We start from the raw sequence: 27,499 nt of genomic DNA on the forward strand, positions 1-27,499 counted from the left end.
ACAATGCATTGATGTATTGTCTCTCAACAGCGTTTATTTCCCAGTATCTGAGAAACATGAGCCTGCATTTTATTTGTAGAGCGAAGGCCAACCGGCTTATCCTAGGATGACATTGGTAGACGGTTTAAGGTTCAGCTGGGAAGTGCTGTAAATTTGTCTATTTAGCAAAATCACTAAATCAGCCTGAAACAGGAAATTATAGCTCGGGAGTTCCTGAATACACAGCAAAGGTTGTAAACAGACACTGCGGGAGAGTTTCTCAGTAGTGAGTATGCGAGTATATATAAATGGAATATTATCATTATTAGTAGTAGTTGTACAACTGTGAAGGAAGACTTCTGTGGCCCTGACACTTCATCCACATTACTTACTGTTCCTTTGCTGTATCCATCAGAAGCACAGAGGTGAATCAAACAACGTGGCTGTGGTGAATAGCGATGGATAATAAGTGGATTATCCATCGCCAACTGTGCGCCACCCTCTGCAGGTCTGCAACATTCTTAGAGTATGATGACTAGAGCTGAATACTTTCTCTAACATCTGCTTCAGCGTGGCTGCCACATGGTTATTTGTTTGATTTTTGCATATTAAGCTCCACATTATATCTGATTTATTGACTTTTTTTAGCTTCCTGAGCTATTTTGTTTGTATTCTTAGATCTGATTTTCTTTGGCTACGTAGTTTTTCATGTGCTAGCTACTTCTGTAATACAGTAATGTCACAAATCTTTGGATAAAATATATCTTCTGTTTTATTGCTGATTATTTTACATATACACCCAGGGACAGGGATCCGCTTGAATGGATGAATGAAACATGAATGGAACACTAGCGTCATGGCTGAAGGTTTCGGCAGCGGCACAAATTCTGTGTTTGCTGTCTTTTCAAATACGTTTCTATGATCGCAGTGATCATTTGAGTAAAGTTGGATTTTTTTGGGGTTTTTTTTGGTAGATCTTCCGCTCAGGTGCAAATTTACAGCACGAACATCCACACGGAGAGCCGTCGACACAGGACCCTTTAGGTGCAGCGTCGTAGGTCAAGTAGAGTCACCGTGCACGCTGCATGCAGATTCCAAAGAACCAGTTTTAGATCTAATCAAGGTGCTCTGAGAAACTTGTCATTCAGCTGGAATTGTTTACTCAGCATTCTTAGAGTATGATTGGCTGGAAAAATCAAGGATTGCCAGGAGAATGATGTGAGTTATGGGATGTCTCACCTTTTGAAGTCATGCCTGCTGTCATCAGTTCAGTTCTGCAGGCCTGGACCCTCAGTGTGCAAGTGTGTGTGTGTGTGTAGACCTATGCAGCCAATCCACGGCTGTTTTTCTCCACTTCTTAATGGAAAGGACAGGTGCTTGATCATTTTTTCACTGTGGAAACGTAATGTCTGTCAAACATCAGATAGTTTGATCTGAAAACTAGAAGAGCACCTGGCAGCAAATAGCAACGACTGACTTATTTGGAAGTCTTAATGAAAGTGAACCAGATTTGCACCAAGATTTAACTGGTCTCTCTTTAACCCTGCTAAACCTCTCTGCCACGTTTCATGAAATTCTGCACGTTAGGTTTTGTTAAATTTTGCATCACATACTGCTGCTCTGACTCCAAAATAAAAAACAGCCTGCTTGTGGCTTATAACATTAGCTTAATTCAACCTGATATTTCATATCAGTTTGCAGCTTTGTTGCAGCTTTCACTGCCTATCTGGATTTAGTAGCTCTGAATTGCGCGTATGGCTAAAGGAGCAGAAGCTAGATTGAGTCTGTGCCAGGGTTTTAATAGTTTTGCAATTTTCATTAGTTTTTATTTTTATTTAGTTTTGACTTCAGATTTTCAATTTTATATCAGTTTTAATTAGTTTTTACCAATTGTTTGCTAGTTTAGTTTAGTTTTTATTTTTTTGAAAATCCTTAGTTTCAGTTTAGTTTTGATTAGTTTCAGTTATAGTTTTAGTTGTGTTTGCAATAATTAAGTGTAACAAAATCCCAGTTTCATCATATCAGTCATTCTGCTCATCCTTGGGTATGTTGCTATTCCAGCTACCATACTGCACCCTGGACAGGTCGCCTGTCTGTCGCAGGGCTAACACGCAGAGACAGACAACTCACATTCCCACCTATGGGTTCTTTAAATAAATAAATAAAGGCAGATGAACAACCATTGATACCAGGCAACTATAAAATGTATATCTTGGCCCCAAAGAGACTATTAACTCTCGCAGCACCGGGTGTTCGTAATTTTGGTTCAAGTGAATTGATAAACTTTTTGAAGGTAATTGACTCACACAGTTGTGTAGATATCCCCGTCCTGTTGTCTCGGGATGCATCACGCTGCCTTGCCTGGGGTTAGCTTCTGTTTTCTGGGGATGAGGGTTGAGTGTGCTCCCTTACCTTCTCAAGGTAAGCTAGGTTAGCCTTCTTGTGTGAGCTTTTCAAGTGCACTTTAAGGTTTGTGGGATTTTTTTCCCTTTAGAAATGTCCCTCATAATTTGTCTGTTTCCACTACAAGACACTTGCTTTATCCAAAACACAGTCATATTCAAAGTAATCCCAAATTGGACTCTTTCTTCCGACTTTTCCTGACATGATTCTGCGCGTGGACGGAGCAGCAACACAGACGACTCGACTAGGGGTGGGTTTTTATAATCGATTTATCGATTAAAATCGATTCTGGCTTGGATAACGTAAAATCGATTCATTAAAATCCTGAATCGATTTTTTAATATAAATTTATTTTGCCCGAAATGCCAGAATCTCAGGTGAAATCTCACAAAATTTCAACAACCACCAAACAGCTAAGACAGTAAATGAGAGCAGGAACACGGATTCTGCACAAAGAGTAAACACACAGCGCACCCCGCAGATCAGAATCAGTTAGATGTGGCCTTTGTGTTCACGCCCTTTATGCGCTGATTCTAAAGCTGTTAGTTTGATGTCTCTCCAAACACTATTGACCGAACCAGCAGCAAAAGAAGATCCAAACTATGCCTCACATAAACATCGTCATGTATTCAGTCTTACTTTTAATGTTTTGCTTCGACCACGATGCACAGCTCTCTCTTGCGTGCTCTCTCGCTCTCTCTCTCGCGCTCTCTCTCTCCCTCTCTCGCGCTCTCTCTCTCCCTCTCTCGCGCTCTCTCTCTCCCTCTCTCGCGCTCTCTCTCTCCCTCTCTCGCGCTCTCTCTCTCCCTCTCTTGCGCTCTCTCTCTCTGTACTGTTTTCTGCATTATTCGCTTGCTTGTTATGCACAAGTCTACCGTTGTTTACAGCGCTGTCGGCCGACGTTTTTTTTTCGTTTCATATACTTCTGAAAAGAAAACCTAATTTCTGCCGTTCAATACTGAACAAATTGAAACTTTTTAAAATTATGCAAAACGCTTAGCCGTGTCTCTAATAAAACCGCTGTAACTTCAGAGGTAATGTTCATGTTGATTAATGGTTTTCTTTCGTTTTTGATGTACTGCAGAATATTTTTATAAAATCCCAGGCCAGAAAAATTGCCTTCATGTTTTTCTGTGTTTTATCTTCAGCTACTTTGACACAAAGGCATCTGCTGTGATGCTCACACCTTTGATAAAGTCTTGCTTGTGTCAGCTTCCTTTTTATAGATACAAAAATATGTAAATGTACTGATCTGAATTATAATATTTCTGACTGTCAAAATTTCCCAGATTCAAATCGAAGTGAATCGAATCGAATTAAATCGAATCGTGGATCGAATCGATTCGGGACCTTGTGAATCGGAATTGAATCGATTCTAGAAATCAGTGACGATACCCAGCCCTAGACTCGACTAACGTGCTGCCACCTGCTGGCATAATGAGACACAGCAAGAAAAAAATCTGGAAACTAAACTTCATTTTCACCCTTGACTATTGTATGACACGCACACATCAATGAAAACTAAACACATTTTTGCTATAAATTCAGTTAATTTTAGTTAGTTTTGTGAACACTCATTCCAGTTTTAGTTAGTTTTCCTTTTTTTGTTTTTATTTTTATTTCCGTTAACGAAAAAGTTTTTTCATTTCTAGTTTGCGTTATTTCGTTAGTTTTCGTTAACGATAATAACCTTGGTCTGTGCTAACAGATTTTGATTTTGAGCACGTAAAGTGGAACAAAGCCATCACGATTAGGCTTGATCAAATCTAGGACTACTATTTCAACTGTTGCAACTCTGCAGTACTAAGTGTATTACTGAAGGTAATACCAATTACCTCAATTCATAAGCAAAAAGATGCAAGAGTATTTTCTTCATTCACAAGTCGAAGTAGAGCCAGTGACTCATGCGGCATGTGAGTGTGGAGCTTTTGGAAGCAGCTTGCTTCAACTCAAATGATATTTAAAATGTGCCGTGATAGTTAATGTCAAGTCAGGTTTATAGAGAGACACGTGAGACCCTGAAGCCCATGGAAAGAACACACATGTGCACACAAACACACACAGGTTCTGCCTGTAAAGGTAAAGACTCAAATGAGATCCTTTCTCCATCCTATAACAGGTTTCACTAAGGGCTGTCTGGAATTTCATCCACTTCTGTTAAAGCAGACAGCTTCCTTGTAACTAGCTGTAATTGGCAGCTGGCAGCCACACCGACACAACTGGCAGCAACACCCTTAACAAATAACATCTGGACTCGGTCATCTACCTTTCCGTTGGATAAAAGGAAAAGCGGCCGACAACACAACAAAATCTGATCTTTGACGGGCCCTTCATTTTTATTTTTTGGCACTCCGGCGGCGGTCACAACCACTACCAGACCGTGGAGATTGGCTGCATGCACGGGACTGTTTGTAACTTCTAAAGACCAGCATTTTATTGAAGATAAAGGGGTAATTGTTAAATAAACAGAACAGAAAGAGGAAGATGAGGTTGAAGAGTATGGGACCGGCTGAAGGTTTAATTACATAAACGGCTTCATGTCGAAGAAAAAAAAGGAGGAACAGCTCTCCAAATTGTTTCTGCCTTCTCTCAATTTGCGTTTGATACGTATGCCGCAAAGCTGCGTTTGCGTCACAGCGGTGCAATTTGTATCTACAAAGAGGTGATAAATTGTTTTATAATTTGATAGAAGTGAGGTTCACCAAATTGATATTGACTCGATTTGGCCGAATCAATAAAAGAATGGAACACCTTGGATTAGGGCGGATGCGCCTAGCAACAACTTAAGTAAAGGCTCCATGCGTGTCATTCCTGTCATTGCATGTTCACTCATCAGTGCTTTATATGTGGTTTATATGGAGGGTTTTTTGGCTTGTTTAGCTTCTCCAAGTCCAAATCTTTCTCTTTCCAGTTTGTCTCGAGAGAACTGCCGTCTCTTATGGACAGTTCGTGCTGACGACATCTTTAAGTGCTTCAGTATCCAGGCTGTCTATCAGGTGTTTGTCTCACGCAACGGATATGCTTCTATGCTGACGAATGTGTCAATCCGCGCCGATTCGCGCCAAATGCTTTACTTCCTTGCGTGTTTAGCGAAGCTGAATCCTGATACTGCGTCATCCAGATCACGCAGATTTCCCACTTTTTTATGAACTTGCCAAAAATTAAGAAATAAATAAAAGTAAATAATTCATCGAGGGCAACATTTGCTTTTTTCGTTTCACTGAGGCTTCAGAACACCGACTATTTTCTGTCTTAATGACTGTTTTATGTGAGGTTCAGTTACATTAGACAGTGAAGACCAAGCTGCTGATTAAAATGCAGCTAGCTCTGTAAACAGGAGAAATTTTCAGAAGCAAAGCAGCACAGTCGGTGTTTCAGGTCTACAACTCAAGCATCTGTTGTAACCCAATGGTTGAGCATAAGACACCCTCAAACTTTGGGCGACCAATGTAGTTGGCAACCTGTCTCTAAACAGTTGTAGTCTGACTGACTGCATTCTCTCTGAGAATTGCAAAAGTTTGCAAATAACTGCTTTAAAATTTATAAACACAGTTTGCTGACAAGTTGCGTTGCTGGGTGCAAGTCATTTGTGTCACGTCTCTTTGCAATGACTTGACTCAGCTGGTTGCCATATTGCTGCTTTCTGATTATTGGTCTATAAAAGCAAGGTTAACATAACATAAAGGTTAAATCAGTGTCCTGCAGTTTCATGATCATTTTCATCATACTGTGGTCTTCAAGCATTGATTTTTCTGGGGTGACTGCAGAAAACTGGTAGAATAAAAAAATGGACAATGATTATGCATTACAATAGTCGTAAAGAAAATAATTTTTAAAAACCAGTAAAAAAAGGCACTGAAGTTCAGCATCGAATCCTCTTATTTGATGATTGAGGCGATCGTGGCTCAAGAGTTGGGCGTTTGTCTTGTAATCGGAAGGTTGCCGGTTCGAGCCCCGGCTTGGACAGTCTCGGCCGTTGTGTCCTTGGGCAAGACACTTCACCCGTTGCCTACTGGTGGTGGTCAGAGGGCCCAGTGGCGCCAGTGTCCGGCAGCCTCGCCTCTGTCAGTGCGCCCCAGGGCGGCTGTGGCTACAATGTAGCTGCTATCACCTGTGTGTGAATGGGTGGATGACTGGATGTGTAAAGCGCTTTGGGGTCCTTAGGGACTAGTAAGGCGCTATATAAATACAGGCCATTTACCATTTATGTTACAAATAAGCTTACAAGGTTACAATACCTGGAAACTTCACTTGCAAAAACTAACAATTAGGTATCAAAACCATTGAGAAAATAATCAAGTGTTATGAAACACTGTTCATTCAACATCTTGAGTTTATCTTATTCTAGTTTAATAATTGAATTAACACAATTAATGCATTTGATTCTAATTAAATCATTAATTATTATAAATCTCTGGCTCCCTTAGTCACGTTGTAACAGGATTAGGGTGCTGGGGGATTTCCCATGATGGCTTTCTTCCACAGTGTGCCTTGTGTCCTGTCTCACCCCCAGTGGGTTGTGGCAGATGGCTGCTCCTCCCAGGTTTCTTCTTGTTAAAAGGGAGTTTTTCCTTCCCACTGTTGCCAAGTGCTTGCTCATAGTGGGTCTCTCACTGGGCTTTTCTCTATATTATTGTAGGGTCTTGTTTTTGTTATTTGTCACTATAAAAACCGTATACACCTTGCTTTTAACAACTATCTGCTGACACGGTGATCTTTATTGAACCAGCCAGTAACGCACTATGGTAAGAGAGTAAGCAATGCCAATCACACTACAAATGTAATGAAACAAAAATAACAGAAATCTCCTCTGAGGTCTTCCTCATTTCCTCCAGGCGGCTTCATATTCAACATTCTTTGTCCAATATATCCACCATCTCTCCTTTGCATCTCAGCCTCACCTCTCTTTGTCTCAAAACTGCTGTCCGTCTGATATACTCACCTCTAAGAATATCTTCAGACTTTTAATAGACTCACTTTAGTTGTGCTAAATGGAGTTACCGGTGAGAAAAACAAGCAATGTGACTGTGTAGACATGTAAATCTGCAGCAGTTGAGTCCATTCAAACTGTGGCACCACTTGAGATAAATGCAGTAAAAGGCCTTATTTTTCCAAACCACACAAGCACAGTGCACTCTGCTGTCCATTTGCATGTACTGTAGGTATTAACTCCATACACACTCGGCACTTTTGCACTCTATAATTACACAAAGAACCACAAATCCACATGGAAAATGAAATGAACACAATCACCAAACTGTCTATCATTAATCCCATGTCAGTTCGGCAGAGACTCTGACTTATCAGTGGAGCTTCTGACATAAAAATGTGCATCTCTATAACACCTCTAGAATTGCATATGCTTTTTAATCAAAGTGTATCTAATGAAATCTTGTACAGCAGCTCTCCTTAAGGTTAAAGCAGTAGGACACTGTGAAGCGTATGGCCCTACATCATAATCCAGCATACGAAACAAGGTTCTGGTGAGAGCTAGTCAGAGATTAGATAGTGTGTCTTTTATCCACTGAAGGGTTTTTAAATTCATTTCATTCTTTTTTTAAACACATCAGTAGTAATCTGCTGCAGAGTGGTTTTAACACTGCATCGAGTTGAACAGTTGAGCCACAGCTTTTGCTAATTATCAACTAAACATTTACTTCTCCAACTTTGTGACTTTGCAGTTAAGAAGGAAACTCTTTATGGTCCTTTACAGATGACGTCAGGAAAGCAAGATTAGCATGAAAGAATCTCTCCATCCCACCTTTTATCCAAGGTAAGAAGCTGTTTTATAATGTTTGGATGTTTGCTCTTGAGTACTATAGGAATCCTGCTTGTTTTAGAGCAGAAAGCTCCAAGTCCCATCTGTTTTTATGTTGAACATTAATTCAGAGAAGCCAGCCTGGGTGGGGTTCAATTTGAAAGCCATAGGGAGACACTGATGCTTATGTTGGAAAAGATTTAAAAAATAAAGTGAATGGAATTTTAAAATCAAATTGTATTTATTATTGATCCAGATACCAGGCGCGGACTTACCGACACCGTCTTCACTTATGTGGTGTTTCACAAGTGTGCGTGCTAGGAAGTTGCCAGATCAAAGACCGATGAGGGACTTTGCAGTTAACATCAAGCCTCGAGTGTTTTTATGCCGGGCACCCGAATACAGAGAAGTGTAGAGCTGTGAAGTGATGACCATCTGCGGTAAGTTGGATCAAATCATTGGGTAACTGTAAGACTCAACCTTCATGTGGAGTGAGGGTGAAGTGGGCTCTTTTTCAAAACATCCTCAAATTATTATTATTATATTTTTTGTTTGTCCTTCCGCGCTCAAGCTTTTCCAAGGCAAGTTTTGGAGATACAGTTAAAGGAGTGAGGTGTTGGGTAACATTTTAGCCAAGCATGCAAATGACTGGATTGTAATTTACACCCAGCTACCCAGAAATGAAAGGCCTGACTTGGATGGCGCCGTGCTGCAGTGTTATCAGTAAAGAGAAAGCAGGTGGGAAAGGTCAAGCAGTGGCAGCTCTGAGGAAATTGCCAGCGCTAAGAGGAAGCTCTTCCCAATTTTGGTCTGGGGATAAGGCACACATGTTCCGGTGTGTAAGTGTATGATGTAAACAGGTGAGTAATGTGTTTGCTGAGGGGATACCGAGGTCCACTGACCCTAAGCAAACCTCTCATTCTCCGGGTGATCAAAGCCGTTAGATCATTGGATTGCTTCCAGCTCAGGGGATGTTTGTTTTCACAGCGAGACCGATCCAGCCGAGTGGTGCTCTGACTTAAAGCAGACTTCCTATTTGCAAACATCTGCTTGGGACCGTGCATATGCGTGAGCGCATGTGTGCGCTTTCGCTATGATCTCACCTTGTGTGCCTGAAGCTTGTTAAGAAAGAGATTACCGCACAAACAACGTGCTGTCAGCTCAACATCGAGTCGAGACCTCATCAGCTGTATGTGCTGTGTGTAGATTTATCGGTATTACAGGACAGCAAATGCAACCGTGCATCTGTCAGCGGGTCTGTGCTTCATATATAAAGGCCGCAGCTTAAAAGATGTTTTGTAGCAAACATCTGTTTCTGCTGTGCATTCCGAGAAAGCAAGCGGTCATCTCTTTTGTTTCCAGCACAGATGAGCGGTACTGTCTTTGCAGATCTTTTCCCATAAATGGATGTTCTGCTTTCGCCGTCCTTCTGGAATTTATCATGCGAGACATTTGAGGATTAACTTCAGGGATGAAATATTATTACGTCCATTGAAGTAGCATGAAACGGTTTTCCAAGAGCAGCATTACCAGTGTGAAAACAAAAGACTCATACCGTGTTAACATGCAAATCCAACATGCGAGCAATTGGTTAAAACCTTTTAAAAGAATTCTCTCTTTCATGTAGCAATTTAACTTTCCTTATCCACCACCCACAGGAGGCGATGCGTTTGACAGAGTAACAGGGACAGGCAGGAATAGAGAGAAAATTCCCAAAACACAAGATAGCCACTGCCTTCTTGTTCATTAGATTCTCTTAGTCCAACATTTGGTCCTGATTTGATAATATCTTATTTAGTTTTAACAGGGAAACCTGGGAGAACAGGAACGATGGCAGAAAAACAGCAAAATTAGCAAACTACTGGAACATAGTGGATCTATTTGTCTCCAGAGGGCTGATGGTGTTTATTTAAGCTGTGCAGTATTAAAAGTTTGAGCATCATTACATTCACCAGAACTGGCAAGCCTTTTATTTATTTAACTATATTCTGCTGATAGACGCCCACGACCAGAGATGGGCAGTAACGCGTTACTTGTAACGATTCTGATTACTTTTTTCAAGTAACGAGTAAAGTAAGGGATTACTATTGCAAAAACAGTAATTAGATTACCGTTACTTTCCCGTAGGAACGCTGCGTTACTGCGTTACTAAAACCGTGATTTTTTTTGCGAGAATGTCTCATGACAGTGACGTAAGCGAGTGCGACGTTCGTGACAACAGCTGTGTGCAGATCAACAATGGATCATATATCGAGTGCAGAGAGAGTATGAGCGTGCAGCGTTTAAAGCGTGGAAGTACTGACCTTACTTTGAGTTTGATTCCATAAAAAGTGACAAAAACATTAGTGTCCGCTGTGCGTGGGAAGAAAACTTCTTTTTACAGCGAAAAACCCCTAAACTTCCAAACAAGCACCGAGTAGCTACGACGTAATGGGAAACTCACAGAGAAACTCGCGGATTCTTCCACTGACCGCTGCGGCACACCTGCACCAGGGTAAACCTCCGCCTACCCCACTCCTGCTTTACAGGTGAAAATAGAGCAACAGGACCGCTAGTCTTTGACTTTATTTATTTTCTGCTGTGTTTTACTTGCATCTATTTGAAAGACTGAGTGTAAACACACACAATATTTTATTTTATGTGCTGGAATGTGCAGAAAATAGGTTTAAATATTAAACAAATTTCTTCCAGTCAGAGAATGTTGCATATAATTAAATTTTTGCTTGATGCATAAAGTTAAAAGATTAAAACTAATAAAACAAGTTTTAAAAAGAGACTTTTCCATCTGATTACATTTTGTATGATGATTATGCAGAAAAAGTAGAATTGGGCTGAAAGATCTATCGCTTTATCACCTATTCAGGTTGTAAATCGTGTTTTTAAAAAGTAACTAAGTAACTAAGTAACTAAGTAATTAATTACTTTTGAAAATAAGTAATCAGTAAAGTAACGGGATTACTTTTTTGGGGAAGTAATCAGTAATTAGTTACTGATTACTTTTTCCAAGTAACTTGACCAACACTGCCCACGACTGCGTAAAGCAGCTCTCTGTATTACCATTGATGGATTCCCATTGTCACTTATTTAGGACAGGGATTCAATATGATCCATATTGCCACATTACACAGTTATATCAAAGCCTGTTAAAGTATCGTTAAAGATGGTGCAAAGATACTGTAATGCATCCATCATAACTCCTAATTTATCATGCTGTAAATACAGCCTGCACGTGATGAGGAGCTGCTTTACTATTCCTTTGTCATAAAAGAGCTGTGACTTAGACATTATGGTACATTATAGTGCAGGAGGTTAACTATGGTTGCTTGAAAAGGTTTTACTAATGAGATATAGTTGGCTGTCTTTTTTGTAGTAGTTTAGTTTGACCCATGGTTTACCCTCTGGATGCTCTTTGGAAAAAACAAAGACTAAGGAGGAGAAGATTATAAAGATAAAATAAAAGCAAGAAATATGAGTCTGGTATAAAAAAAAGTGAGAGGAGGCCCCATCCCTGGCCTCCTCTCCTGTCTTTTTTTTCCCCTGGAAACCTGAAAGCAAAGAGGCAAGGATAAGAAAAAGGTAGTGGTTAGAATAAAGATTAAATGAGAAGAGTTAAGGAGAGAAAAGTAACGGAACAGGAGGGGTCAGGAGATGAGAGCAAAGATGAGCTGGTAGGAAAAAACTGAAGAGGAACGTAGATGTGTGAAGAAGTGAACATCAGATGGTGTGAGATGTATTCTCGGAGATGACAGAAGACTGACAGCTGAAATAAAAACCACGCCGTGCAGAGAGGGCTCTCCAGATCTCTCCATCTTTCAGTTTGCCTGTCTGCCCTGCTCTCCTGAACTCCACACAACATCCATACCCAGGCACCCTTTCAGTCGTGTGTCCTCCCAAGCAATCAATCATCCATTAAAGATGAGCTGCATAGGTGGCAAGCTGCGATAAAACTCTGCATTACGTATGTGTTTTCCTTAACACAGCCGAGCCACAACAACCAGATCTGGATAGATTTCATTTAGTGCAATTAGAGCAGCGCGGGGCAATTTCACACATCGGAGAGTCCAAATGGCAGCGCGAGGGAGCTGTTAAAGCTTTTGACAACTTAAATGCCCCGAAGATATGGAATTTGATCTCAGTAAACTCTGTAATCCCCTGACCCTATACGTTAGCTTCTATGCGCCTGCTGAGTGTGAAGGAGGTGAAAGGGTTCAAATATGTTGAGGAGTCAAACCGCTTTTGAGTTTGGCCGTTGAGATTTAGCGCTTCGTTTCCAGTGGGTGGAGAAGCCTGCATAGCTCCCGGCAGCTTTTTTCAATATGAAATCACAGTTTCTCTTTGCATCCTCCTCCTATCTATACGGCATCAGAGAGGATTTCAGCTTTTCTTTAACTTTGCCTTTGGGTTAACACTTCTCATGCACTTCAGCGTCAGGCAAAAATCAAACAAGTTTAGGCTTACAGCTGTCACAACACAAGTTTTTCACTATGCAGTGATCAACATCAACAAATTAGAAAAAAGAAATCTGATGGTTACAAATGAAGAAACTATATGGCGGGGTTTGGTTGCAGGGGAGGGGTGGAGTAGTGGGTTCAGGCTAGGGGTTTTGATAATCGATTTATCGATTAAAATCGATTCTGGCTTGGATAACGTGATATCGATTCATTAAAATCCTGAATCGATTTTTTAATATAAATTTATTTTGCCCAAAACGCCAGAATCTCAGGTTAAACCTCGCAACAACCACCAAACAGCTAAAACAGTAAATGAGAGCAGGAACACAGATTCTGCACAAAGACATAAAAACAAAGCGTGAACCCGCGGATCAGAATCAGTTAGATGTCGCCTTTCTCACGGTCGGGGCTGAAAGCCGACAGCTCGCTGATTCTGATGTTTCGGCGGGTCCTCGCTTTGTTCACGCCCTTTTTGCGCTGATTCTAAAGCAGTTAGTTTGACGTCTCTCCAAACATTATTGACCGAACCAGCAGCAAAAGAAGATCCAAACTAAGCTTCACATAAACATCGTCATGAATTCACTCTGACTTTTGCTGTTTTGCTTCGACCACGATGCACAGCTCTCTCTCTCTCTCTTGCTCTCTCTGTACTTCAAGAACAGTTTCGTCTAAAAATCTTTTCTGCATTATTCGCTTGCTTGTTGCGCACGTTGTTTACAGGCTGTCGGAAGCAAATTAGTTTTTTTTAACTTTTACTTACTTCCGAAAAGAAACCCTAATTTCTGCTGTTCAACAGGCTTCTGAACAAATTTAAACTTAAAACTTATTCATAATGCAAAACGCTGTGTCTCTAATAAAACCGCTGTAACTTCAGAGGTAATGTTTATATGTTGATTAATGGTTTTCTTTCGTTTTTGATGTACTGCAGAATATTTTTATAAAATCACCTTCATGTTTTTGTGTTTTATCCTCAGCTACTTTGACACAAAGGCATCTGCTGTGATGTTTACACATTTGATAAAGTCTTGCATGTGTCAGCTTCCTTTTTATAGATACAAACATATGTAAATGTGCTGATCTGAATTATAATATTTCTGACTGTCTGAGGCAAAATTTCTCAGAATCGAATCGAATCGTGAATCGAATCGATTCGGGACCTTGTGAATCGGAATCGAATCGATTCTAGAAATCAGTGACGATACCCAGCCCTAGTTCAGGGGCTGACTGACACACCTGACCTCCATCGTCTAATTGCATCTCCCTTTTTGAGGATGTTACTGGGACCAGTGGAGGAGAGCGGTGTGCTGTGCTGAGCAGGGAACGCAGCTGAAAAGCTGCCAGGGTAAAATGTGTCCAAAAACACTTAGCCATAAACAAATGACTACCTGCAACACCGTGTGAGCGGGTCCTTCTCTGCCGCACAACTCAGTCAGTCCGACTGGAAACTACAAAAAAAACGCCTGTGGACTGAGGGGCAACTTCAGGAGTTGAGAAGTGAAGCCAGTGCTGAGGAAGCCACACAGTGCCTGCAGAAGTCACTTGAGGAAGGCTCCAGAAGTCTGTCAGCTCCCCACAGAGTCTCATGTTAATCTTAAAGGAAATCATTTCTGTGTTACATCTTATCCTCCTGGATCTGACTAACATGGCTTGCTAGTTTGTGCCTCGGTTTTGTCAATTTAAACTATTTTAATAGACTTTTACTCAGCACTAATTGGCCGATAAGTGCACTGTTGAGGTTGTTACTGTTAAAGTTAAAGCTCGTTACCTTACGTTCTTGACACTCATGACGTGAAACATGCTGTCACATAACTACAAAACAACATAAACCTTAGGATATACTCCGAATCTCTGTGCAGCTTGCTAATTAGCTAGCCTTTGCTAATAACTTGACACAACATGTCAGTGGCCAAAACACTAATACTGAAGATTTAAAATATGGAGTCTAGTATGGCCACATGTGTCTTTATACTTTAACGGAGCAGCTCTTCAGGGTTCTTGGAAATCAGAGAAAAAGCAAAAGAGCAACGACCAAAGCAACAACAAATTAGTAATGAAATGAACTCAACACCAAAGCTACAGCTGGTCTCCCAGATGTGCAGGACAAGTATCTGCAATAATAGAAAAGTTCATGGTGATAATGGGAGTCACTTTAGTACGGGCTCACATTGTGGTCGTAAATATTTTGAATTGGTAAATCAAACGCGTATTTGTGAACTGAGTTTTGTGACCTTGTAAACCAAAATATCTGAAAATGTTATGTTTGTGCATCTATAGATGAGCCGAGTAAAGCATCCCACCGACAGACCTGTTCTCTAATTGGATTGTTAAATTTGTGATTGACATGACATTGACCAATCAGCTAAAAGAAAGACAAATTTGGTCAAAATTTGTACTTGCAAGTTAAAAGTCACACACAGCCGGGGAAGTTGAGCGCAGAGTTTTACACATAGTTTTTTGCTTTGTATCTGTAACCAGACCTTAACAAAAAAATATTTTTTACAAACACAAATTCTCATCTATAGATGCACAAACATAACATATTCAGATATTTTGGTTTACAAGGTTACAAAACTCAAGTACAAAATATTTATGACCACAATCTGAGCCCAAACTTTAGCTTAGTTTGCCATAAACTGTGTAGACACTTTGAGCTGAAGCTCCAGTTAAGCAGTTAATTGTGTAACTTATGCTTCAGTCACATTAAGGAGACCATGGCATGACCAAAATTACTGCTACAGTGTCCCAGGAAATTCTAATCCCATTGACTTTGAAAATGGGGACCAGGTCTGCAACTGCTCACAGTCAGCGGCCATCTTCAAAGTGACTTTTAATGCAATCAGACAATCACAATCTGAGTTTGTGATTGAATGGGGTCGAGCTGGCAATTATATGCAATCTGTTCATGATGATACAATGATTAACTGTGATGAATAGACATAAACTGGAAATCTATTACTGACCACAGAAATCCATGTTAAACAGAAATTCAGTCCAGCCAGAACCTCACAGGATTGAAACTGAAATTCCTTCACAAATAGTGACGTAGATGCAGGGCAGTGATTTAGCTGCAAAAAGGCACAAAATACAAACATTTGGCAACCAGTTTAGTCACGTTTCCCACTGCAAAGAAAGGCTTTGCTGACAGGTTGCAGTCTTGAGTGCAAACTGACTCCAACTGATTGCAATTTGTTAGCAATCGCTCAGTGTTTATAAATTAGTTGGCAATTAAAAGTAACAGCTGAGTTGTTTGAGAGTAGCAATTGCATAGGTCACCACTTGCCTTCCAACCACAGGTGGTAATGGAGAGCTTGGGTTTCTTATACACTCACATCTGGATTGGATAATTGTTTGCCACAACTGTTTGGGTTGCTGAAAAATTCACTTTTTTCACGAGTAACCACAAAGTTTTCCAGGTCACAAGGATGTTATCCTGTAGCAGGACCAAGCCATACATGGGACAGGAGCCTTCATACACTTGAAAGGGAGTTTGAAACTATGACTTGTCATATCCTCTATTGTGAATGTTAATTGGTAGAAGCAGTATGTCATACATGTACTGGGTTAATGTGTTCATGAACTACTTGAACAGGATTTTATAACATACCAACTTTATTAAATCTGCAGGACTCAAAATATTCAGTAAATAGAAATTCATTTATGAGTGTTATTCAGCTCAAAAATGTAAACCATATCCCCCTAAAACATCCAAAATATGCGCTTATACTTTCTAAATCACACTTGATAAAGATACACCATTTCTTAATAAAATAAAGATACCTGAAGGAAAGAGACTTTCACATAACTGCTGACGATTAAAAAAAGAGAAGAAAAACCCTCCAGGAGGCTAAAAAAACAAACTGCAACAATCTTAAGGCCGACATTAAAGTGCATATTAGACATAGGACGTACCCTCAAAGACTGCTCCAGTGGTTTACGCGGAGTATTCGTAAACTCAGCTCTTTTAACAGTGCAGCGTCATGCTTTTCTGCAAGCAGACACTAAACAAAACGAGACTTCAGGCAGCGAGCAATCTGATACATTTATTTTCTGCTTCGGTTTTGCAGTGATGGATTAAACCTCCTGGGCAAATGCTGTTTGTGAGTTTGTTTTGAAGCAATTAATGAGAGACTGGAGTCTGTTACACCAGCGAGAACAAAGCATATTATCTATGCCATCCTTAAGGGTCTAGACGGTGCCACTGATTAGCTGTGGAGCTGGCTGGAAAACCTGCAGAAATTATCCTCATGTGGTGCTAGTGGAGCTGTGTGAAAAAAGTCATCTCTATTACTTTAATGAGAACGGCTGACATTACACCACAGAAACAAGCATCGATTGATTTAGAAAGAGCAAGATAAACTATAAACTGGAAAACCTGAGCATGACTGTAATAATCCAAAGAGTGAAACATTCCTGTGGCACAGCTTCTGTGCTACACCGCTAACTTCCATAAGAAAGATTAGCATCTTGTTTGGGTATGATCTCTGTATCAGCCAATGTCTGAACTGGATTCACGGACATCAGCAGTTTGTTTCCGCTGCACCGACTCAATCTATACTTCAGCTTAAAGCAGGGAAGTGCTGCGAAAGTAGTTTTTCATACAAGTACAAACCCTGACCCGGATATGTGGAAGAAAATAGATGGATGAGTGGAAATATACAAAACTCACAAGAAAACTCATGATTGCGTGGTACAAATATAACTACAGAAAACACTGAAAAAGTAAAATGACATTTTCAGTCTGTTTACTGAGGATATTGGAACAGATTTATGATTTCCTGTCGCTGTATATTTGAATTTCTTTACATGTAGTTGGGGCACTGATATGTATTTTCTTGATTGCTGTTTATTGTTGTGTTTTTTCCACGAGCGCTCGAGCCACCGACCGCTGCCTCTGCTGCAGTACACAAATGATCATCCCATGACAACAGAGTGTAGCTGCTGTTATGAATGCATGTCTCGTCCTCAGCTCAACTAATTTTAATTCCCCACAATCCTCATCTGTCCAGAATGTGCACCTCTGCTGTCTTTGGTGCTGCTGCATCTGCTGCCTGATGACGCACGTTCAACCTCAAAACTAATCTAAACTCACAGCAGGTTGTGCATTTGCGTGGATGAAAAGAGTCTATATTTTCACGCTTAACTAGTAAAGTAATAGCATTAAGTATTAGCTGTAATAATGCAGCTACGGCAACCGTGTTTTTCCGATAGCACTAAAGAAAATCCTCTGTGATCCATCGCGATCAATAAAAAGATGCATTGTAACGTTGCAATACGAGAGAGCAGGACAGACAGACACAAGCACCTCTCGCTACCTTCAAAAAACTGTAAAATGTACAGAGCGCTCACATTAGATCAACCGTGCTGCAGTTTAAAGAAGAAGCCTTGAAATAGAGACTAAATACAATCTTTTATAGCCACGAACCATTAGTGCCGAAACTATAGCTCACATTCTCTTTAATACCACTAATAAAGAAAACACTTTGCACTCCCTTCTGAACCCGCAGTATTGATTGATGATCCTCTCCGGTCTGACAAATACAGTTTATTCTCTCATTAAGCTACAACAAACTTTTGGTGCTCACAGGGAACCCTAACAGTCTCCGTTATGGATCGGGTCATTACTGCTTAAATAAACCGCCCCTGTTTTGCCAGCTTCTTCTCATATAGGGCCAGCCAAATAAGCTGCGCTCTCTGTTATGGATGACAGAGCCACACACACTCCTGCTGCTGTAGCTGCTTCACTGACTTCCTCTGAAGTAAATCACTGAAGCCTTACGGATTAAACAGTGAAAACAAACAGAAATCATTTTAAGGGACTAATGAAAGCTGCTTGGAGAAAGAGGCGACTAACCTTTGTTGTAAAGCTTAAGTGTGCGCTGTAGTTTCATTCTAATGTAGCATGTTGATGTTGATATATTCTCAGTATACGTGAGGGCTAAAGTAGACTGAAGCAGCTTTAATGCCTCGAGCTGCCATCTGGCTAGTTAAACAACAGTGTGTCCAAAACAGCCACAGCTGTGTAGACACAAGTAAATGTCCTGAAATCAGGCTTCTGAACAAATTACACATAATTCCATTGTTATTACTAGTGTACACCATCTTGTGGTGGCATTATAAATTACAAGTCAATTATTTGTATAACAACTAAGAGTGATTTTTAAGGCTGCACAAAGGTAGAGCGCTCAAAAGGATATCTGTGTACTGTTAGTGCTAACAAACCTAAATAGACTTTGATTATTATTAATGCTTAAAGCAGTTTTGAATGGAACATTTTTGTCAAACTGCTTAACAGGATAAACTTGGAAAAGCACCTTTTTCAGGAAAGCTTGATGATATTTCTTTCTTTTGATCTCTAACCAGGGTTTCTTCCACACAAATTATAGCCATATGGTGCAGCTAAACTGGTGGACTTATGGTTAGGTTCACATTTCACAGTCTTTAATATTGCTGTGGAGGAATTTTGGCCCAAACATTTTTCCAGAATTGTTATGATTCAGCCATGTTGGACAGTTTTCAGGCTGTTTAACCCTTTAAGACCTACCATAGAACCAAGTCTGCCAGAGCTTATATCATATTCTTACAGGCTGTGGAGCCATTTTTGGGAGCATTTCAAGTTGATATACATCAATACAACCATTACAGCCTAGATTTTAATAATATGTCTGCATTAAGTGCATAGTAATTACATAAATTGCAAAAAAGTGCAATAAACTACAAAAAATTTGAAAATCGTTTTTGTATTTTTAACATATATTTCTAGTTAGAGAAATTTAAGAGGCTTATCCCTCAAAACTGTAAATACAAAAAAGTTGCACAAAATAGTTTCCCACCACAGGAAATTTATTTTGAGTGTCTTCATAGTTTTATTTTTGAAATACACCAATTTTTATACACTGCAGGAAAAACGAAAATAAATACTATAATGCAAATTTGCAAAAAAGCAGCATATGCATCAAAATAAACTATTTCCAGCAGTGCAATATGAGTCCTAAGCATCCCAGAAACGACACAGAAAGTCATAGAGTCAAAAATAACTTTTAAAAACAACAGTATAGGCTCATGAAGCCCTGAAGGTAAAAAACTACATTTCCACGAAAAGGACGTCACTTCCGGTTTCGGGCAGGTCATGGCGGACATGCGATAGTTCGTGCTGACGTCTATTCCAACATAGGAAGTGTTATGAACAGCTGATCGGATCGGCAAAGCGTGTTTCTGGAATATTATGTTTTTGTTGCTGCAAGTGCTTCAATTACGACAAGTCGTCCAAATGCTGAAGCAGCAAAAAGACCCAGACCAGATGGTATGAAGTTGTTTTTATGAAATGCTGTGTTAGTTTTACAGAAGATATAACGGGGCTCACACCTTCCAAAAACATTAACATTCGTCTCGTCAGTCAACAGAATATTTTCCAAAAGCTTCTGGAGATAATCGGGATGTTCTTTGGAGACGAGCCTTTGTGTTGTCTTTGCTCAGCGATGGTTTTCACCTTGGAATTCTCCCACGGATGCCACTTTTGTCTCTTTGTTATTGTTGAATCATGAACTCTGGGATCTTTTGCGACCTCCTGGATGAGTTGTCGATATGTTCTTGGAGTAATTCTGGTAGATCGGCCACTCCTGGGAAGGTTCACCACTGATCCAAGCTTTCTCCATTTGTGGATAATGGCTCTCATTGGAGTTTACCAGAGTCCCAAAGCCTAAAAGTGGCTTTGGGACTCTTTCCAGACTGACAGATGTCAGTGACTTTGTTTCCCACCTGTTTCTTTAGGCCAGTGGTTCTTAAAGTCAAGTCACCTGGCAGAAAAGTCATGTCGAACTAATGTTTAACACAGTGGTTCTTAACCTTGTTGGAGGTACCGAACCCCACCAGTTTCATATGCGCATTCACTGAACCCCTCTTTAGTGAAAAATAAAATATGATTTTTTTCAAATTCAAGACATAGATATGTTTTTTATTGGTGCACAAAATGAGCCATGCATGTCACGGTGGAGGCTCTGCCGAACCCCTGAGACCGACTCACCGAACCCCTAAGGTTCGATCGAACCCAGGTTAAGAACCACTGGTTTAACATCTGAATCACTTTTACGGCAGAACCAAGAAATTTGCGGCAGTTTGCTAATAATATGCACATCTGCTCTGCATCCGCTGAAAAGCTGCAGCCGCAATAAAGAAGTGTACTGAGAAGTGCGAACATGTGTCGTGCCAAGGTAGGTACCCCCGACGGACTTTGTTTCCCCTGCATCGGGAGCAAACACTGGGCTGTCCAAGTCACGGACAAACAACATCCCACATTCTTGATTTTTAGTTCACAAACACTTCTTATAATGACCCACTACTCCTGACATTTTGGAGGTTTTAGCTCTGCACAGTTACAGAAGAATACAAATAATTATCAGTCAAAATCTCCTTGCTTTATTGAAACAATCCTGTCCGATAACAGGTGAGAACAATAAATGTATAATTTTCTGTTGTCACCCACAAACTGAACAGAAATGTAACAACATTCATTTTTCACGTTTTCACTAAAACAGTTCGTTACTTCCACGTCTAGCTGGTTGCAATGGAGGCGGCGCCAACTGGGTCCGCTCTCCCGGCCCAGCGAATGCTCCTGCCGCAAGGAAACAAATTCTGTCGGGGATACCTACTTTGGCATGATTTGGTCCGTCCAAATCCCCCGTGGCCGCGCCGCAGTCCACCCCCCGCCACAGCTCTGCAGTCAAAATAGGCTGACCGCAGCCACTGAGAGTGAAACGCATTAAACTCTCACTAAATTATTTATTTTTCATCTCTGTTCACAAGTTTCTGGATTTCTTTTTATTTTAAATAAGACTAAGACAGAACTTTATAATGTTCACATTCTGTTTAACTTGTTGCTTTTATGAAGAGGTGGTGCCGACTAATGTAGCAGTCTAGTAACAAAAGTCACAAATAGTTGTTTGAAATGAGATTTGTTTGTTTTAAAGAAAAATTACTGAAGGATTCATTGTGAATTAGTTTATTATCTAAAGACAGTTGCAGCTCGGCTTTTCTGTCATTGTTTCCTTTAGATGGGGCGTGAAAATATTTCTTCCTGCCATGTGGAGAATGATGTGACAAGTTTGCTTTAGACTGTGGTGATCTGGTGGTTTTTGGATTCTTTTACTTCAGTTTGTTGTTTTGTCCTTGATTCAACTGGCCTGGGTTCGGCAAAGTGACGATAAATTCAGCTTTCCAAAAAATATTAATTCATGATTTAGCAAAAGGCAAGTCCTCATTTAAATACTGCATTTTGTATTTACTCAGGTTAACTTTCAGGAAGGTGCCAAATACATTTTCACTGCAGTGTGCTATTAATTCACCTGTAAACCTTTGTATCTATAAATGAGCTCAGTCGTACAGCGGTCCTTCTTCAAACTGAGGCTTTTATCTGAGGTGAGATCATTTTTATCTTTTAAAAACTTCGAACGGGCGATTCATGCTTTTATTATATCCCAGCTGGACTATTGTAACTCCTCATATGCTGGAGTTAGCCAGACCTGCCTGGCAAGGCTGCAGCTCGTCTTCTGACACGTAGTAAAGGATGTGAGCACATTTCCCCGGTGCTCGCCTCTCTTCATTGGCTCCCTGTCCGCTTCCGAATTAACTTTAAAATTTTATTGTTGACCTACAAAGCCCTGAATGGACAGGCTCCGGGTATTTGTCTGACCTCTTGCAGACTTATACCCCCTTAGATCTCTTAGATCAAGTGATCTTTTGCTTTTAGCCGTACTAAGGTCGAGGCTGGTTCATAGAGGCAATCGAGCATTTGCAGTCGTAGCGCCTAAGCTGTGGAATAATTTACCCCAACACATCAGACAGACTCCCACTGTCAATCTTTTTAAATCTTATCTTAAAACACATTTTTATTTACTGGCTTTTAATACAGCATGAGAGTTATTTGTTAATTCATATTTGGTGTTTGCTATCAATACTCTAAGTTATTTTATTATGTATGTTGTATTCTTGTACAGCACTTTGGTCAACGCTCCTGTTGTAATTAAATATGCTATACAAATAATTAAACCATTAACCTTTAAGACCTACCATAGAACCAAGTCCGCCAGAGCTTATATTATATGTTTACATGCTATGGAGCCATTTTTGGGAGCATTTCAAGTTGCTATACATCAATACAACCATTACAGCCTAAATTTTAATAATATGTTTGCATTAAGTGCATAGTAATTACATAAATTGCAAAAAAGTGCAATAAACTACAAAAAAATTGAAAATCGTTTTTGTTTTTTTAACATATATTTCTAGTTAGAGAAATTTAAGAGGCTTATCCCTCAAAACTGTAAATACAAAAAAGTTGCACAAAATAGTTTCCCACCACAGGAAATTTATTTTGAGTGTCTTCATAGTTTTATTTTTGAAATACACCAATTTTTATACACTGCAGGAAAAACGAAAATAAATATTAAAATGCAAATTTGCAAAAAAGCAGCATATGCATCAAAATAAACTATTTCCAGCAGTGCAATATGAGTCCTAAGCATCCCAGAAATGACACAGAAAGTCATAAAGTCAAAGATAACTTTTAAAAACACCAGTATAGGCTCATGAGGCCCTGATGGTAAAAAACTACATTTCCGCAAAATGACGTCACGTTTCGGGCAGGTCATGGAGGACATGCAAAAGTTCGTTCTGATGTCTATTCCAACGTAGGAAGTGTTATGAACAGCTGATCGGATCAGCAAAGCGTGTTTCTGGAATATTATGTTTTTGTTGCTGCAAGTGTTTTTTATGCAGTTTTTGCAAAGCTATATGTGGAAGGAAACTGTGACCGAGGACAAGCTGATGGCATAAGATGTAAGTACAACTCCTCCGGTTTCATATGCAAAAAAAATTATTGCGCTAGCTTACGTGGTTGCAGAGCTACCGGGATTTAAAAATAGTTACGCAAAACAGAGCGTGCCGCTCTGACCGGTTTTAAAGGGTTAAACCATCTATAAAAGTAAAGCAGGGAATATTAGGATGAATATCTTTGTGATTCATGTTACCTGAAGGTGTTTGCTAACTAGCACCATAGCACGTGGTGCAGTTTCCCATCTCGTAGGCTTTGCCATTCGTGGTCAAACTCTTGACATGTGTTGTGTTCGACTGACGCACCTGTCTCAACTTTAGAGTGGTCGGTTCTCTCCGTCACCTTCTCCTGGCTGATGAGGTAATCAACAATCCTCACACCGATTGGGGGCTCCGTGTGGTTCCACTCCATGATGACCAATGAGCTGCTGGGTTCGTAGGCGTAAGACAGTTTAAGCCTGGCAACAGAATGACAGAGATGTACAAGCGCACCACTTACTGAAAGATGTTTTCAGCACACTGGCCTCATTACTGTAATTGACAGCTAACATTATCCTTCTTGTTCTGTCAACTGCAATCCAGCTGAAAACATGTTTGCACTGTCACAAACACCTCTGTCAACAGAATATAGTCATTTATCCGCTAATGTCTGACTGACTCTGGTGCTCTCTTCTGCAGTTATGTCACTGAAAACATTGTGCACACAAGTTTCATGCCAAGAAATCGATGAATGGCAGCTCAGCGGATCGATTAGAGCACCCAAACCGAGCCGGAGAGCAAACGCACCGACCACAGTGATGTTGCAATAAAACACTGCGTGCACACAAATCCGCTGAAGCAGCAGAGTGATTTCTGCCTGTGAAACAATTGATTGTATTTACCACGATCCATGTAAGGGGAAGAATACAGGTTTTACTAACATGGGCTGAGGAAGTGGGGCGCAGGTGGGCAGTCCGTCTGTGCCAAAAGCGCTGGAATCACATCGACACCAGTCATCGATAACATCGCCTTTGCCTGAGCACCACAGCATGCTCATCATTGCCTCCTGAAGAGCCTATGATAAGAAACAGCGAGAGGGCAGAGATAAACACACATGAACACCTGTCATTTTACAGCTGTTTTCTCACATAAACTTTTCTACTTCACGATTTTTATACCAGGAACTGTAAGTTAAAAAGCCCTGTGTATTTCTTTTGCCATGCAATGGTCAATTTTTAGGCAAATTTGATTACCTGTCTTTAACTAATACAAGAAAATGTATCAAATATGCATTAAGTTATTTAATTTACTACACTTTCTCCACTGGACATTGCAAATTATTGCAAATTGGTGTTTGTTTAATGAGGTAAAACATAAAAACATGTAAAAAACATGCGTAAAAAAGTAATCAGGAAGGGGAAGTTCCACGGTTATATCTATTAGATCCCAATAAAACATGCAACGTTTTGTTCTACATAAATTTAAAGACTTTTCAGTTCGATCCGCCTGTTTCTACTTCAGTAACGCACAATTTTTCACTTTTATTCTGTCTGCATTCTGAGGGGGTCGTTTGTATATCATCCACAGCCCGAGTTACAGAAAACCTTTTGCGATTGCTGACAGTATGTTCTGGTTTATAGGCTGACAAAGAGATAGAGCTATCCAGAGTACTCTCAGCAAAACCTCAATTTATCTCTCCACCTCTAAGGCACCAAAAACAATGAAATAAGAATTTTGAACCTGCGTTTATTCAACATTCAGATCAGGTCAAAGTGATGGGCATAAACAACAATTTTATTCGTTTTTAAATTATCCACTTTTCTTTTTTTCACACTCCTCTTAAGAAAAGAGAAATCGGCAGACAAATCTCCACGATCAGAAACAGAATTTAAGAGTGTTTTATTAATTTCCTCCCCTACAATCATGTCCCTCTGTGATGAACTGAATTCACTGGACATTAGGAAAACCAAGCACCTGTTTATATAATGTGCCACAATAAATGAGAGCGTGCAAACCGATCCATGTGGCTGACAGAGCTGTCAATATTCAGTGAGACACAACAAGGTTCAAATCCCCAACACTCTTCATGTGGGCGCAAAGCAAACATGAACAATCAGAGACAAACAGGCTTCGGTCAGACAGGAAATCAAGAAGCCAGTGTTCACTGGTGAGGAAGAACCTTACAGGAGGATAACATGGATACAGAACTCTGCTTTTAGGAACGCTGGACTGGAGTGGCTACTACTTAATGAAACATCCCACTGAGATTTTATCAAAAGACGGCCGAACCACTGTCAGACCTCCAGACGTCTCACAGTGTTGGGGATATTTTCTCGGGAGAGTTTGGAGAACCCATTCAGGGACAATGTTTCACATTTTAACATTACATTAAAAACTGGTATTACGTACGTTGTCAGAATGCTGTAGAAAATGTGGAAAACCTGAAAGGCTCATAAAACTTTCAGAGTAAAAATGCAAAAGGTGGAGGTGGGTAGATCTTATGGAGCCCCTCTGATGACATGGTCCAAAAAATAAATAAATTGTGGCCACAAAATAGGTATAACGTGCGCACGAAATACACTTGACCGATAACCGTGATCCTTCCCAGGCCCTTGCAGTTGGTTGACAATAAAATCTATCCCAACGTCCGGGTCGTACTTGCGTCTGCAAAGCAACTGGGCTCTCAATATCCTGTTTAAATGTCTCTCCATAATAATGGTTCCTTTCAGTGCCAGGCTTTTCAAAATACATCTGCAGCTCATTCCCAGCCTAAAATTGTCAGGGATCTGGGTCTGAGGGACCTAGACCTATTATTGTGTATTGTTTACTTCACTGTAAATAAACGCACTGCATTAATTGCACAGAGTTCCGCATTTTGGGTCCTCCTTCCCCACACACCCACGGTCTGCCACGCAGACCATGACAAAAATAAAACTCAATCATACTGTCTCTGGCCATGTTGTATAGGTTTAGCCTACTCTTATGCTTATGTCTCTGCACAGCTGTCCAATTACAATATGATGTGCGTACGCCATCTATTTCGTTGCCACAAATGCGTAATTTGTTGCCACGTTATACCTATTTCGTGCCCTCAAAATAGTATTTTGTGGCCACAAATAAGTATTTCGTGGGCACGTTATACTATTTCGAGGGCAGGAAGTAGTATTTTGTCTCCACAATTTATTTATTTTTTGGAGGATGTCATCAGAGGGGCTCCGTAAGATCTAAATATTGGTGCAATGCTCTTAATGGTGTCAGACTAGCACAATAGAGTTCTTTTCATTCTGCACGTTCAGGATGTGTTAATCATTTTTTGGTAATTAAAAAAAGCATCTCAACCATGCACTATGAAAAACGTCTGAATCTTTTGGTGTTGATTGTCACGTCCATATTATTTATAGCATCAGGTAATGTAAACAACAGAAGCTGACCTGAAGTCCTGCAGAGATGCAGAGACAGGAGCATTTATTATACAGGTCACAAAAAAAACAGTTTTAAGCTGAAAGGTGTGTTTTGTTAACTCATTATCTCACACACTGCTCTCCCCTACATAAGCAGCCTTTATAGGTTAAAAGTATTGGCAAACCGGCCCAGTATTTACTTGATATTGGATCAATATCAAATATTGCAATATTACATAGCACTAGAGTAAAGGCAATATTGGTAACTACAGGGAAGAGTTAAAAAGTACTTTTACAAAGGAACTTTTCTGCACACATACCTGCACAGTCAAGCTGCAGCAGACTCTAACCAGACTAACAGCAGCTGTCTGACTGCGCTTAAGGATAAAGGCCTGACACCGCAGGAGTAGCACTGTATTGACCCTGCTGGAGCAGTAGAAGCACTATTGATGTACAGTATTGATGGAGTCAAATAAGGCACAGCGCAATAAGGCAGTTTATGGCACAGGATGCTTCAAGCACAGAAAGGCGTGACATCCTGGACGGGAAATGTTTCTTTCTGAGGATTTCTGTTTCCATAACCTGTTTCCTAATGAAGCCTTTAGGATCACAAGGACACTGCATAATAAATGTGTTCTTCAATGCTGCACAGGATGGCCTTCAATTTAGAGGGTGTGAAGAATCAATTTGTGTAGTTTAAATAT

At 40.2% G+C, this 27,499-nt stretch overlaps 1 protein-coding gene across 6 annotated transcripts in view; it reads right to left on the minus strand.

Annotated features, from left to right (window-relative positions):
- The window catches only part of astn1 (astrotactin 1), a 559,446-nt gene that overhangs the window by 40,075 nt on the left and 491,872 nt on the right, over positions 1–27,499 (minus strand). For all 6 annotated transcript variants that reach the window (XM_087850671.1, XM_087850667.1, XM_087850670.1 and 3 more), the window contains 2 exons: positions 24,336–24,469; positions 23,722–23,873 (listed from right to left, as the gene is read on the minus strand). In XM_087850671.1, the coding sequence (XP_087706797.1) occupies positions 23,722–23,873; positions 24,336–24,469 (286 nt within the window). The remainder of the gene's footprint in view (positions 1–23,721; positions 23,874–24,335; positions 24,470–27,499) is intronic.

The sequence above is a fragment of the Neolamprologus brichardi genome, chromosome 14 (assembly GCF_056152115.1).
Source record: "Neolamprologus brichardi isolate AB-2024 chromosome 14, ASM5615211v1, whole genome shotgun sequence".
NCBI lineage: Eukaryota > Metazoa > Chordata > Actinopteri > Cichliformes > Cichlidae > Neolamprologus > Neolamprologus brichardi.